The 15,053-nt window shown below is 43.4% G+C and overlaps 2 protein-coding genes across 2 annotated transcripts; one reads left to right on the top strand and one right to left on the bottom strand.

Annotated features, from left to right (window-relative positions):
* Window positions 1-565: 565 nt before the first annotated feature.
* abhd8a (abhydrolase domain containing 8a) lies at window positions 566-3,271 on the bottom strand (the record flags this gene model as incomplete). The annotated part of the gene is made up of 4 exons (XM_083659179.1): window positions 566-778; window positions 1,273-1,489; window positions 1,734-1,904; window positions 2,442-3,271. 4 exons carry the CDS (start codon window positions 3,269-3,271, stop codon window positions 566-568), a joined length of 1,431 nt encoding a protein of 476 aa, XP_083515305.1.
* A 5,135-nt stretch (window positions 3,272-8,406) lies between these two features.
* Window positions 8,407-10,479, top strand: mrpl34 (mitochondrial ribosomal protein L34). Its single transcript, XM_083659205.1, has 2 exons — window positions 8,407-8,526; window positions 9,637-10,479. The coding sequence occupies exons 1-2, from the start codon at window positions 8,471-8,473 to the stop codon at window positions 9,953-9,955; spliced, it is 375 nt and encodes a 124-aa protein (XP_083515331.1). The 5' UTR covers window positions 8,407-8,470; the 3' UTR covers window positions 9,956-10,479.
* The last annotated feature ends 4,574 nt before the right edge of the window (window positions 10,480-15,053 follow it).

A 15,053-nucleotide genomic window follows, 5' to 3' on the forward strand; every position in this document is an offset into this window, starting at 1 on the left:
GCCTACAATATCGTCATCACACTGGCACCAACTCCATTCACGACATATCCCTATCCCAGATTTTAATGAAAGCACAATGTAAGATGGGGTGCGTGCGATGCTCCATAGTGCTTTAGAGGATATATTAGATGAACGCAATGGAATTCATACACCATTCACAGTCATTATGACTTTTGCATCTTGGTCTGTCGGTGGCCTGTTTTCACCGAAAACATGTCATATACACAATTCACAAAATGGACAAAGTCCTTCTGGACCTCCAAGTATTGTGTCATTTTGCAAAACAGGACACGATGGAACACAGACATCTGTGGAAAAAGACAAGCAGTAATGGGCAGTCTGTATTTGCATCCGGTCCTCTCATCTTCATGTACGTTCCATCTTTTTCCACTCGCCTCCATGCCTCAGTCTTTTCTACAGTCCCGCTTTATCTTGGAGCACCAGTAGCCACCCACATCCTCAAGACGTGGCTCTGTTTATAACAGCCTTCAGCCGGGGAGCAGCCTTAAGAACACGTGCCAAAGAAGGCCTTCTGCTTGGTTCAATCAACTAGACTCCTTTTGGGTTATTTGTCCATGGGCTTGTTTGCTTTCAGTGTCTGGAGAGTATCGCCGACAGTGACAGTCTTGTCTGTGTCCATCTTGGCCGTGTCTTTTTTGGACATGTCAGGCTCCCATAGAAAGAACTCGTGGAGGAGGGTGTTGACGGTGTCGGGACACTCCATCATGACCATGTGACTTCCCTCCTCAATGACTTTTAGGAATGCAAACAGGAGGATCTAGAAAAGGGAACCAAAATAATGAATGCATAGCACTACAATACAGCTCATCCTGCAGCACAAAGAACGTGATAAATGTGTTATTCTGCGCCTACTCGGCACCCAAAATGTTCAAGTCCCCGGAAACCAAGCATAAATATGTTTTTTGAGTTTGTCACACTAGAAAAATGTGTAATTAACCACCCAGCCAAATTTGAAGTCACGAAGTATATAAAATTACCTTTGAAAATCATGAAAAACTAAGCAGGTTTTTCTGCTCTCCTCTGGTCGGAGACTGTGTGGGCGTCATCATCATGCAGAGTGCCGCAAGACACGCCCCCACCAACCACCCCCCCAACCCTCCCCCCACCCCCACTCTTAAATTAATCAAAATCATCTACTGTATATAACATATTATTACAAGCAGGCGCAGCAAATAATCAAAGCTGCCTTCATGTATGTACGGTAGATGGCATACATACATATCCTTTCTGTGTGTGTGGCGTCGTACGTACCTCTGCCATGCGCTGGTCCTCATCCATGGGCACAAATTTGTCACACATGCCGTGCACCAGAAGGATGGGCACGGTGAGCTCGGCATGGTAGACCTCGTCGCCCTCGGGCCAGTACTGCCCGCTCATCATGGCGCGCAGCACAAACGGAGACACATTGAAGGCGTTGCCCTGCTTCAACAGCTGCTTCTCTTTGGCACCTTGACGCGCAAATCCAGCTCTGCAGTTACGGGAGAGAGAGGACGTGTTTACTGGCACTGTTAGGTCGCGTTTTTGAAAACCGTTTCTTTACATTGTCGACATTATGACAATGCATTACAGTTGCCCCATCAAGCTCAGCAACACGCCTTTGTTCCCTTTTTTGATGACTAAAACCAATGCTATTTTGTCTATGATGAGGGAAGTTTCTATGATGTGTCACAGTGTCAGTGTTAATTTGAGCAGCGTGCAGTGGCAGATCTTACTTGAGGAAGCTCCAAGCCAAACATGGCGAGAGACAATGAAGGACACACGATGGCAGCTGGAAGATGGAGCAGAGGCTGGGCTCCAGAGCTGTGGGACCTCCTCCGTTGATCATCACCACCTTATGGACCAGATCGGGATACTCATGTGCCAGGAAGGTGCAAAACGACACCCTGGGAGAGAGATGCAACGGATACAACATGTTAACAATTGAGAAGTCATTTTGGATCAAAATTAACGCGATAACATAATCAAAGTTTAGATGAGCGAATTGTTTCAGTTCCTCACCAAGTAAACATTGTTAAGATTTATAGCATTTTTTTCGATTTCCCCCCATTTTCTCCCCAATTATACTTGGCCAATTTATCCCCAGGCTGCCCCGGTTGCTGCTCCACTCTCTGCCGATCTGGGGAGAGCCGAGACTAGCACCATGCTTCCTCCGACACATGCGCAGTTGCCAGCCGCTTCTTTTCACCTGACAGGGGGAGCTTCACCGTTAGGACGTACCCGACCAGGCGCCCCGACCGACCAGAGGAGGCGCTAGTGCAGCGACCAGGACACATACCCCCAATCCGGCTTCCCACCCTCAGGCACAGCCAATCATGCCTGTATGGACGCCCAACCAAGCCGGAGGTACCATGTGGATACGAAACCTGCGACCCTATTTATAGCCATTTCTAACAGACGCATCTGACCAAGCAAAGTCTCACCCATATGAGTGACCAATGAGGATGTTGCGTTTACGGGCGTATCTCTTGAAGATGGCACGCAGGTCCTCTGCCAGGGCATAAAAGGTGTACGCTGCTGCGATCTGCGGGGCGGTGCTGGCCCCATGCCCAGCCAGGTCCGGCGCGATGACCTCATAGCCCAGCCGGGAGAAGAAGTCCAGCTGGCTGCCCCAAATGTCCAGAGAGCCTCCGACGCCGTGCACGAAGAACAGCGCTACGTCCGAGTGCGTCCCCTTGCAGCTGGAGATCACCCTCTTTGAGTCGATGCTCACCGTGCGCTTGGGCTTGCGACGGCGACGGCGAGGAGGCGGAGCGGGCTTCTGGTCCCCGAGGGGTGGAGGGACAGGTGGAGGGATGGGGTTGGGGTCCGGAGAAGAGGCTATTTCCTTGAAGTCAGCCAGCTCCACCTCTACGGTGCTGCACGGCTCCAAGTCCCCGTCCTGACAATGCAGGATCTCAGAGTGCAGAACGTCGCCCAGGTTCTCGATCACCAGCTGTCCATTGCGGTAGACTGTGATCTTCCTCTTGCAGTGCACACTGCTGCTGCCAGTGCTTTTACTCTCACTATTACAATCCTCAACGTGGCCATCATCGTTACCGTCTCCGTCACCATCGCCGTGAGTCTTCACTTGGTCTTCCGTTACCACTGGCTGGCGCTCGGGGGCGATGTGCCGCACCCGCAGCACTCTGCCGGGTTTGACCTCCACAAACTCAAAGCCATCAGAGGGTTCAGACGACTCCAGGGGTAAGACCAGGCTGGCAGCTTTCCCAGTCAGGCAGCACAAGATCCCGTCAGTGATGCTGGTCAGCATGGTGCTTCCCTGCACACACACAACATCAAAGCAGACATCATGAAAATAATTGCAAACTCCAGATACACAAATACAACAGAAAGTCTCAGCAGCGTTCAAGATGCTTCATTTGGAACAGAATAAAATTACTTTGTGAAAAGTACAAAACAGAAAAATAGAGATGTGTATGAACAGAGGAGATTTTTGTGAGGTTCATTTTTAGCCCTATCCCAACCTACTTTTCTCCTTACTCTCTCTCTCTCTATTAGAATTCTTTAGTAGGAAGAGGAAACGCCAAGAACGAAGAAGTTCCCAATTTGTACGAAGAAGTTCCCAATTTGTTAACAGGCTCTTTCCACTACAAACCAACATACAAATCAAAAATAACAATGCCATTTTGAGTCCATCTCAAAAATCCTTTACAAAGATCGTCTAACACTCACCCGGGTGAAAAAGCAGCTTGACATTCAGAGATTCAAAGCTCATGAGTAGACAACAGGAAAACAATACCCGTTCAAGTGCTTGTTTTCAGCATGGCGGAGACAGTCCATTCACATATTGACCTAGACATGTGCTATAAATAGCCCTGTATCTGCTTTCAACACGGTCAGCCTCAGGATATAAATAGAAAATATCCGTCACGACGCATGACTGTGTATGTCTCATAACTGTATGGTAGCAATTGGGAGGTGTGCCAAACCCTTTCTGCAATAGACGAGAGAGAACAGCGGTCCCCGTCAGTCCTGTTCATGTCCAGTCACGGCTAAATTAATTAGTCGAGGCTAAATTAATTGCATTTTGGCAGTTGTGCAAATAAGAGCATCATTAGCAATTCACTATTTATACAAAGGCAGACTGCTTATCACGAGGAAACAGAATGGAGAGTGTCACAGCGACATGGTTAAGCTTCAGAGTCTGCTGGTTAGAATACAGTGTGCCACTGCCTTACTGCTGACACAGCAGATTTCATCATACCATGCATATATACTCAAAGTTAGTCACTCCACTGGACCGACAGTGGGAGCTTTTCTCTGCGCCATTATAACTAATGGCTCGAGCTAAATATAAGACATCTACAGGGGAAGATCCATCCTGACTCCTGAGCATTTCCATCTGCATTTTAGGGCCCTGCTAATTTAGCTGCTGGGGCGGCTGTAGCTCAGGAGGTAGAGCGGGTCGTCCACCAATCGCTTTGGATAAAAGAGGTCGGTGGTTCGATTCCCGGCTCCTCCAGTCTGCATGTCAAAGTGTCCTTGGGCAAGATACTGAACCCCAAATTGCTCCCGTTGGTGTGCCAGCAGCCTGCGTGGTAGCCTGCCGCCATCGGTGTATGAATGGGTGAATGTACCTACTGACTGTAAAGCGCTATATAAATGCAGGCCATTTACCATTTTACCATTTAGCTGCTCACACCTTTAACTTGACATTTAATAAAATCCCAACAGTATGGAAGGCAGCTCATTTGTCTCTTATTCTGATGTCAGATTTTCTGATTGGCTCTCTTTGTTTCTTAATGACAGCTACAACCCTCGTTATAAATTATACTGTTAACTCTCTGGGTAAAAAACAACAACAACAACATCAACAGTTCACTACACTCTCTGTTGAACTATCAAGGGCATTTGGTACAGTTAATGAATAAATTGCTTCTCATATGTTTGGACAATCTTGCTCATGACTGGTTGTATTTGTCATTCTGGAACACTCAAGTTATTGCTGCTGATTTCAAATGAAGTTCTCTTGAGATTACTAAAGGTGTACCACAGGGGTCTATTCTTGAGCCTAATCCTTATTCACAATGATCCCAACTCCATTATACTTCTAATTGTGCCCCACCAAAGTGGGGACTATGGATCGGTCTCGGTCTCTATCCGTTAGTTCATTAATTTGTTCTTTAGTTTGTTAGTCACACTGTAACGTTGACTTTGTGCAGCTAGGGGGACTCAGTGGTAAAGCAGGGATCACTGACTGACCCAAGAGTGGAACTATTACATCACTGGTGGCAGGGGACAACATGTTTACTAAAAAGGAGGGGATTTCATTACTGTATTTATATATAAGGCTCTGCTCTTGAAACTACCCCAATATCTCTAATCCCTGCATAAATATTCAAATTGGCAAGAGTGGTTTCCAGTACTACCCCCTTGAATTACAAAGGACATTGAAATGAGGATTTCTAGTCCCCCTGGATTTTAAAGCTTTGATATTTTCTGTGATGCTTGTGAATGTTTTGTTTGTCTCTGTATGTTGCCTGACTGTTCAGTGTTATGTAACTCGGCTGCGCTCTCTTGAAAAGGGGATCTTGGTCTCAATGAGACTGATTAAATCAAGACTTCTATATGATGTAACATGTTTGTAAATCATATTTAAATCATGATTCCTAATTGAATTACCATTTTGCATATGACTGCATAAAGTCTAGACGTTGGAACTAATTGGAAAATAAAATAATACGTAATAAATATTAATGGCACATTATTAACCTACTCTAATGGACTGAATATGATTGTGTCTATAGGGGAGGACTTTAGTCACCATTTTCTTTACTATACACTCAGATTCCATATTTGCTTTCATCAGCAGCAGATGCAATTTTCCTCAGATCAAAGTCATATATACATTGTGGGGAAAAGGGCAAAGCTATCATCCATCTATTCTTTGTCACAATACAGTCAGCATGTGTGTGTGTGTGTGTGTGTGTGTGTGTGTGTGTGTGTGTGTGTGTGTGTGTGTGTGTGCGTGTGCGTGCATGTGCACGTGCATGCGTGTGTCTGAAGGTCTGACGGTCACTATCCTGTTTCACCCTGGAGCCACTCCAGGAGAAACTTGTGATTGTCCTTCCTTCCCACGCACATCGAAATGGAGAGTCGACACGCAGCAAACACACACAAGTAGCCTGGCTGTGCATACCGCAGCAACATTCCATTTGAATGCTCAAATCTGCCTCAGCATAAACTCAAAATGTGTGCTTCATATTAAAGCCAACACATGAGGACAGTGCAGCATTTCCCCATAGTTTCATCTATCTATCTATCTATCTATCTATCTATCTATCTATCTATCTATCTATCTATCTATCTATCCACACATAGCCTACACCCTACACAGTGGACCCTAGCCTACAGTACACATAATCAATCACAAATCCATTCAGTCATTAATTCAGTATCAACTTATCAGTAGTCTGGCTGGCCAGCGAGACTAACCTATCAGTGAAACCACATCAGCTATTGGTACATGATGGAGGGGAGGTCCCTTTAAAGTGGTAACCTACTGTATGACAGTAGTCAACAACAACAACTAACCGTTCAAGGCAGATGACCCTGGCCTTGAGATGCCTTGATGATAACTATACCAATTCTGATCACAGACAGCCAAGCATCAAAATCAGAGTCTCTCCCCCTGACCTATATTATATTGAGTAAGAGGGGTTTGAATATGAGTGAACGCTGTTCTGAAGGTGGACTGCTCTCAACCCCCCCCCCCCCCCCCCCCCCCCCCCCAACTAGTCAAGGCCGAAGGTTACTCAGCCATTTTAATTTTTTGTCTGCAATGCAGAATTAGGTTTATGTGCCTACCACCAAGTAACACGCATAAGGTACACAATGTGCAAGCCATTTCCATCACTAGGCCTACAATACGGTAATACGGCAGTCTGAAATGATAACTGCACAATGCACGTTTACAGAGACAGATTCCACACAGAGTAGCCTATATATCATCTTTGCATACTTTGCAGGCCTAATGTACTGATTATTTTTTAGATGTTTACTCTCACGGATGCAAAGTCATTGGTAGTGAAAAAGGTGACAGATAGCAGGGCAGTCATAAAACCACTCAGAAATCCTCCTATTTTAGGATGAAAAAGGTGACTGTCACCTAAAGGTGACTGACTAGTTTACATCCCTGTTTACTATGGCTTTGAGACTTCAAAACATCAAGCCTGCATCAAGCATCAAGGCCATTATTAGGACAAATAGCCTACATACAGTCGTCATGCACTGTGTTTACTGATGCTGCAGCCATAAGCATCAGCTAATTATACAACATGGCTAATGCAAGAGAAAGCCATTCCTTACCTGCAGGATCAGATGTTGATGATTAAAGATGATTTGTGATATGCACCAAGTAGACAGTCAAGGGCCGATGAAAAAATGTTGCATTTGGTGCAACAATGTATCTACGCTGCTGCTGCTGCTGCAAAATAGTGAAAGCTACTAATTAGCTTAATTGGACTGATATATCAACAAGCTATGCATAGGGGCTTGAAACGATGAAACAGCATACATCCATAAGTGTGCCAATTGCATATCAATGAGATAACCATGATGATAACAAACGGCATTTTCCCCCCTTCTCCATCATCATCCACTGCTGCTGCGCACCAGAGCCAAACCCAGCCCCAGATCTGCCCTTGTATCCGCATCATCCACGGCTCTCTCCGGTCATTTTCCTCCTCCTCCTGAGTGGCAAATGAACACGGCGAATAGACGACAGGCCAAGGCTGAGCAGAGGCCAATGGGAGTGTCTTGTATCCCTGTTGCTAGGCTGAGGGATGAGTACACGCGTGCGTGTGTGCGTGTGCGAGAGAGAGAGAGAGAGAGAGAGAGAGAGAGAGAGAGAGAGAGAGAGAGAGAGAGAGAGAGAGAGAGAGAGAGAGACACACACACACACACACACACACACACACACACACACACACACACACACACACACAGATTGATTAGTATGAAACCCATTTAAAATGTTCGATCTACGTTCAATCATATCTCAATTGCATCACCAATGTTGCACCTGAAAATAGACTATTTAAAACGTTAAATTATTGACCTGTTGTTGTAAGACAAAATTTGCTAATTAAGGCTAATTAACGAGTTGCTTAAATAAAGTGGTCATTGTGACTGTCTGGCTGGCAGTAGTAGTTTCCGTGGCACTAGCACACGGCTTGTTACCGAGCTGCAGCTAGATGCAACGTTTATGTCCTGAGGGCATGAAAGCTATGTCAACAGCTGATGATATAACAATGCAGCTACGTCTTTAAATTCCAAAGTTGGAGCTTACGAGGAGCACTTGAAGGCAGCATGCAATTTGCCAGTAAGAAGCTATTCAATTGGCCGAAAGCGTCTGAGCCAATCGTTTTGCTGAATGAACGGTGGGTGGGAGCCCATGTATATGACATTCATGTGTGCTCGTGTGTGTCAACAGCGTAAATAGTCCAAAATGAATGTGATACGCTACTCACTTTCCCGACTGAGTGGAGTAAAACCTTTGAGCAGGTAATACAGTTCCTATATTTGCATGCTAGAAAAACCAAAGGCCAGCAGTGTTTCTTTACGATGCTGGCAAGATAGCTAGCAAGAGTAATATTAGCATGGCTGGCTGATGCTCTTCCTACTGGAGATTATTTGTTTAAATCCCAGAATAGTGAGCTCTTCTCCTTGACCTTAGATACTCCATCCCTCTGACAGCCAGGTGTGCCAGCATATCAACATGCTAAACTGCATGATTATTGCACAGAAAGATGTCCCTTGGGCTGGTCACAATAAAAGGCCACTCTCCATAATGTGCAGTTTTATCACAACACAATGCCGCCGATGTCATAAGTTTTGAGGGAGATTGCAATTGTCATGCTGACTGCAGGATTGTCCACTAGAGCTGTTGCCCATGAATGGTCATTTCACTACCATAAGCCATCTCCAATGTGTCATGCTGTCCTGAAATGGAACTCTTGAGCTCATGGTTCACCTGCAACTGCTCGGGTGGACATCGCTGCAGTCAGCATGCCAATTCCTCAAAACTCCCGACATCAGTGGCATTGTGTTGTGATGAAACTGCACATATTAGAGTGTCCTTTTAAATGTGACCATTGACCAGTCCAAGGCCAAGGCACACCTGTGCAATAATCATGCTGTTTAATCAGCATCTTGATATGTCACCTCTGTCAGGTGGATGGATTATCTTGGCAGGGCGGTAGTGCTCACTAACAGATTTAAAGATGCTGTGAGTGATTTTTGTATGTGTTAAAATAACTGACAGCAATCACTGAAATAGAGTGTTTGGTAAGTAACTTGGAACTCCCAACCGCCCGCTGTACTCTGTCTCTCTCCTGTAGCCCTGCATGCTGGGCGGCCATATCTCCGCAACCGTAACTCGTAGAGACTCAAAGGTAGTGGCGTTGGATTCGGGGTGAAAAAATACGTTGTCCTTTAGAGGCATCGCAATCTGACCTTCCGTTTCCCAGAGAATGTAAACATTTCTCTGATTGGATAGTGGGCAGTCACCCCCTCCCACTATCCATTAAATTAATTAATGGTGCACTGTAACATATTTATATGATATTATATTACATTTATTGGTAACCTTTCTAATCTATGTTCTTCCAACAGCATCACGGCGCTAAACCTCACAGTAGCTGGAACCTCTCACCTCAGACTACTGAGCAACTGGGTTCTATCCAGAGCAACTGTAGGACCTCAGATCTCCAGATGTGGGCCACTCCCGTCGCAAGCTGAGGGCTCAGGAGTGTTCCAGCAGCTGCCCTGGCAGTACCAGCAGGTCCGAACACGGAAAAGAGGCAACGAGTATCAGCCCAAGAACATCAAACGCAAGAGGACCCACGGCTGGATCAAGAGGATCAGCACACGCGGCGGGATCGAGGTGATTCTACGGCGGATGTTGAAGGGACGGAAATCGCTCACGCACTGAAGGGCCCCATTGGAAAAGAACAGTCTCTGGTCAACCCATAAGAAGACTTTCGAGGAAAGAAATGCTGGTTGTGATGAAAGACTCTGTGTTCAACGACCTGCAAAGAACTTGTGTTGATAATGGGTGTGGGTTTGGCTTTCCCAATGCATTGATTGCATGAGTATGGAAATCAACCTTCTAAAACAGAATTGTTTGCCTCTTGCCTTGAGTGAAAAAAGCTTTTTAGTTTCAGTAAGTCATTCGTAATTGTAATGGAGCCCGATTTCATACAGGATAGAAAATAATTAAAACGAATGTCTAAATAACGTTTTGTTCATAATCGTTACATGTCAGAATATTGACACATCCATTGCCTGTATTAAATCATTGGGTTGAAAGACAAAATGGATCTATAATAAAAAAGGATCTTGCAAAAATGTTATTGTCTTAGTAAATAAGAATAAAACAATAAAATTGTGTAAATAGAAACACAATTTCTGTGTGATTTTCAAAGAGAAAACACCCTAAATAGGATTTACGCTAGTAATTTGTTCTTTAATGGTTCAATCAGTATTTGTGATAATCAAATATTTTCCAAAGATAGAAACTTGAGGAACAAAATACTCAAGACACATTTTTGAGCTGTCATAGACACTAAATTAAAGACAGCCTTTGTGGTTTCATAGAATGTGTGATCAGATGTGCTTTGAGTGCTTTGTATGGATCTGTCTTTGTATCTAAACTGTTGTGAAACTGTGAAGAGGCTCTAGGATTTCCCTGGTATCTATCACCTTTTTCACTTTCCATGAGTTTGCAGCTATGAAAGGTCTTGTTTTGTTTCTAATTAATTAACGGGCACTGTCTATACTTCCTACTTCTATTCACAAACTGAGATGAACTGTAGTTCAACAATATTCATGTTCGGAATGTGTGAAATTTAAAGATTTGTGTTGAAAAACTAATTATTTTGGTTAGAAACAACAAAAATATACTCTTACATTTTACAAAAACTAAAGCAGTACATGGGGGTCAGGCATGTTATTTATGGTTTAAGTTATTTTTAAAGTGTAACAACTACAAGTGGAGCAAATAAAGAAAATAGGGACATTAAATAACAATTCAAATATAATTTCTAACAACTAATTGTAAAATCAGTACTTTTTATTTACATCTTGACAGGCTCCTATGCTCTGCCCCCTCAAGGTCACATGTCGCCACTTACAAAATTATTTCCCTCCAGGGTACATGTTTACAGTTAACTGTAAACACGTACCCTGGTTTCTTGAAAAACGACTTTCAAGTAGCTTCACCGACACGGATCGTGTGCACTGAACTTGAAATGGCTATTTTCGACAGCAGTTGAGGACAACACATAACTACATACACACATGAATAGGTATCTATTTTGTTTTCATTTTCATGCCTCAGACAAACCCCTCCTTGTATGGGGGGATTGGTCTGTTACATAATCACACGCTAACCTATGAGAGCATTCCTTTTCCGACCTCGACTAGTCTCCAGCCAATGAGGCGCCGGGCTCTGCGGAGGTCACCGCCCCCACACAGACAAACAACAAAAATGGAGTTTGTGAACTAGCAAGTTAGCTTCTAAAAGGACCTTCAATACCCGTTTTGTGGAATTCATTTAAAGTCCGCGAATGATTTCGAGTAATTAAAGTAAGGGGATACGAACATATCAAATTCCTATACGGTTTATGTATCGAGGCAAACGCAAGAAGTTGTCGAATTGACAAACTGGTTTCAATCTTGGCTACGATAACAAGGCTAACAGTAGCACTAGCAGCTGCTCCTTTCCAGTCTGACCGAGGCAAGAGCGAAGAGCCTGGGACTCGGACATAAACATGGAGAAGGTACGTTCACTATTTGTTGACTGTACACAGCATTCCTTTCCCTCTGCGTGGCCAATAATAGTTTAGGTTTATAGCTAATAGCTGTTACAACTATTGGTTGTACTGTATTGGCGTTGCTAGATTCTAGCAACATTCTAGCAGCTAAAAGACTGTTTACATACATACATACGTACGGTAGTATTCAAGCTGGGTGTGTGTGTACATCGCCATCACAATCCATTTTCATGTTACAGTATATTTCTAGTAAAGTATAATAGTTGAGAATTTGCATTATGTTCTTCGTTTATTTCGGGCTTACCTCAAAGTTAGCTGGCACCCAGACCTTCCTGGCCACACATTACAACTCTGGTTGTCCCTCTTTTCTGATGACATTTGTTGTATTTTTTTTAACAGGCAAATTTCCTGAGAGGACTACCTGTCTACAACAAAAACAACTTCAGCAGATTCCATGCAGACTCTGTGTGTAAAGCATCAGTAAGTCATCTACATGCTGTGGACATTTGCCTCGGTGACACTAGCTGAGATGGAGTCACCACTTGCTGGTGCATGTGGTCATAAAAACAAGAATGGTTCATTAGATAACGGAAATCAAATGTTGTAGTGCTTTTGCAGTTTTTAACAGAATATTTATCCAACTGATATTTACAGGCCCATGTCTATCTAAATCTTATTTTAATTTTTAGAACCGTCGACCATCTGTGTATCTTCCAACCCGGGATTATCCATCGGACCATAGTAAGTACATATAGTTGAGAAAAAGAGTATACCTCGAGCACAGAAAACGGCTGTATCTGTTTCTTCATGGTCTCACTGTCAATCTTAGCCTTGCACGAGATGTCTGTTAACAGTTAAGTCCTCACAGTCCTACCCTATTTAAACTTCCCAGGCTATGGGAACATGGTGATTATTTTGAATTCCATCCTTAACTTGTGCGCACCCCTGAACGTCTCTGAGATCTGATTTGTGTGTGTGTGTGTGTGTGTGTGTGTGTGTGTGTGTTTCTCTCAGTTATAGTCACAGAGAAGACAAACATCTTATTGCGATATCTTCATCAGCAATGGGATAAAAAGGTAAAGGGCTGGAAATGTTTAGATGAGTGAAAATCTATCCACAGGGAACATCAAGCAAGAGCTCTTTACACTGGCAAATATACACAGATTCTGGCATTAGTAAAATAAATAAATAATCAGGTTTGTTTGATGCACAAAAACATTCATGAGTACACATGATATGATGTCACTCGTCCTTGTCCCATACTCCAAGGCGAGCATTCACATAGAGACACAATTCAGACTATCACAACATGGTATATTGCCATGTAAATGAGTACAATAGAAACCATCATGCTATACTGCCATAAATCTACAGCACCACAAGAGAGACAACAATGTTCAGCTACCTACTCTAGCTTTCCCAGTGACTGATGGTAGGCACCTCATTTTTTCTTTCACTGATTTCACTATTTGGTTGAATTAGTCCCATGGAGCAGAAATACTATTTCAGAAAAACTGGTATTGGTGTTAAAGTGTCACACTTGGTTTGTCATACATTTTGGGATATACGTTGCTGCTTGATAGTTTTGTGAATCCCTCCCTTTCTACCTTGTATTATCAGAATTCAGCTAAAAAGCGAGAGCAGGAAGAAGCGGAGGGGGAGAACACCGCACCTCCCAGAAAAATAGCCAGGACGGACAGTCGAGAGCTGGACGAGGATTCGTAGAGCGCTGTGTTGTTGACCGGCGCCCAGCAGAGACTGACCAGCACACAAACATGCAGATGGAATCAAACATTTTCTCAAACACAGATGCGAGATATATGTTTGCGAAGCCAAGCTTTGATACTGAAGCACACAAGGAAAGATGCAACATTTCAGACAGGATAGATCACTGCCGCCATAGCTCAACATGAGCTCCAGAAGCAGACAAGTTCATCTCATGTTTTTGTGTTAATGTTTTGCATTTGAATTTGGATTTCCTCATTACTTTATTTACTAACCTGCTTTTTGGACACAACCCTCACATTCACTTTTAAATAGACTTGCTGCTCTAACCCCATTCTGTCCTTGTTTACAACCATCTCTGACAACCACCTCCTGCTTCAGATTCTGTTCTTTGCATTTTTCAAAATAAGACAGCTACCTCCTTATTCCTGACTACTTCAGGTTTTCATTCAATCATGCCCAAAATAACAAATTTTCTTTTGAAAGTAAGGAGTATTTTTTCAGTGATCTTTTGCGGTTTTGTGATTTCCTGCTATTTAGTTATTCATATGGCTCTCAGATGTGCATGCATTAAGTTAAGTTGTTTATGTGTTGCATGCCATCTTTGTGGTCCCTATTTTTCCCGTTTGACATATGTAACAACACATATTACGTGGTGGTCCTTAAAGGGCCCTCTTAGCTCACCCGTCATCTGATCGCCGTCATTACAGTAACTGAAAATTGAAATAGCATTGTGTCGGCTGCTTAGATATAATTAGGAATTCAGGTTATTGTTATGGGCTGTGTTGTGGAAAGAGATGCGAGTCCCAAAAGAAATGTTATGTTCTCCTGATTAATACTGTTTTATTGCCTTAAATAGAAGTGAGCGTTTTTTCACCATGTCCTAGTTTCCCTTTGCTTTACATTGCGGTAACAGAAAATGAAATGCACTACTGTTGAGCTGAATGGATATAGCGTGTCCTTCAATTAAGGACATCATTAGGCCAATGCAGTCTTGTACAAGATGACCTGCAGATTTTGTAGCAATATCCTCCTGAGCTTGGTGCTCAGTACCTTTAGAGCACATGTATATAAGCAGTGCTTGTATCTTGGGCAAGCTTGTCACATTGTCTGACATAAGACAGCTGATGACTGTTGATATCTAAAATAGACAAACTGACTTGTAGGCTACTTGTGAGAACTGCTGTCAGTCATTGTTATTATGTGCCATTCGCATTTGCTCAAACTGGTCCACCATAATAATGAGACGCGTTTGGTGAGGCGATGTGTATTTGCATTTACAAGTTTGACAACTGGGCCACAACAACACAGTCTGTTTTTCTGCTGCTACTTGTAAAGTTGGTGATCTGCATTTCAAAATAACTCAACGCCACTTTGTATATTATTTGTACAGTTATATATGTTTGCTCTGACCCACCATCAGGTAATATGTCAAGGACTTGCTCTGTTTTCCTTTCATTTAGCCCATTAGTTGAAGCCTGTTATTTTGTGTTTTGAGGCATGCAAGCCAGATTTGGGTCAACTGTAACT

The sequence above is a fragment of the Poromitra crassiceps genome, assembly GCF_964638095.1.
Source record: "Poromitra crassiceps genome assembly, chromosome: 23".
Classification (NCBI taxonomy): Eukaryota; Metazoa; Chordata; class Actinopteri; order Beryciformes; family Melamphaidae; genus Poromitra; species Poromitra crassiceps.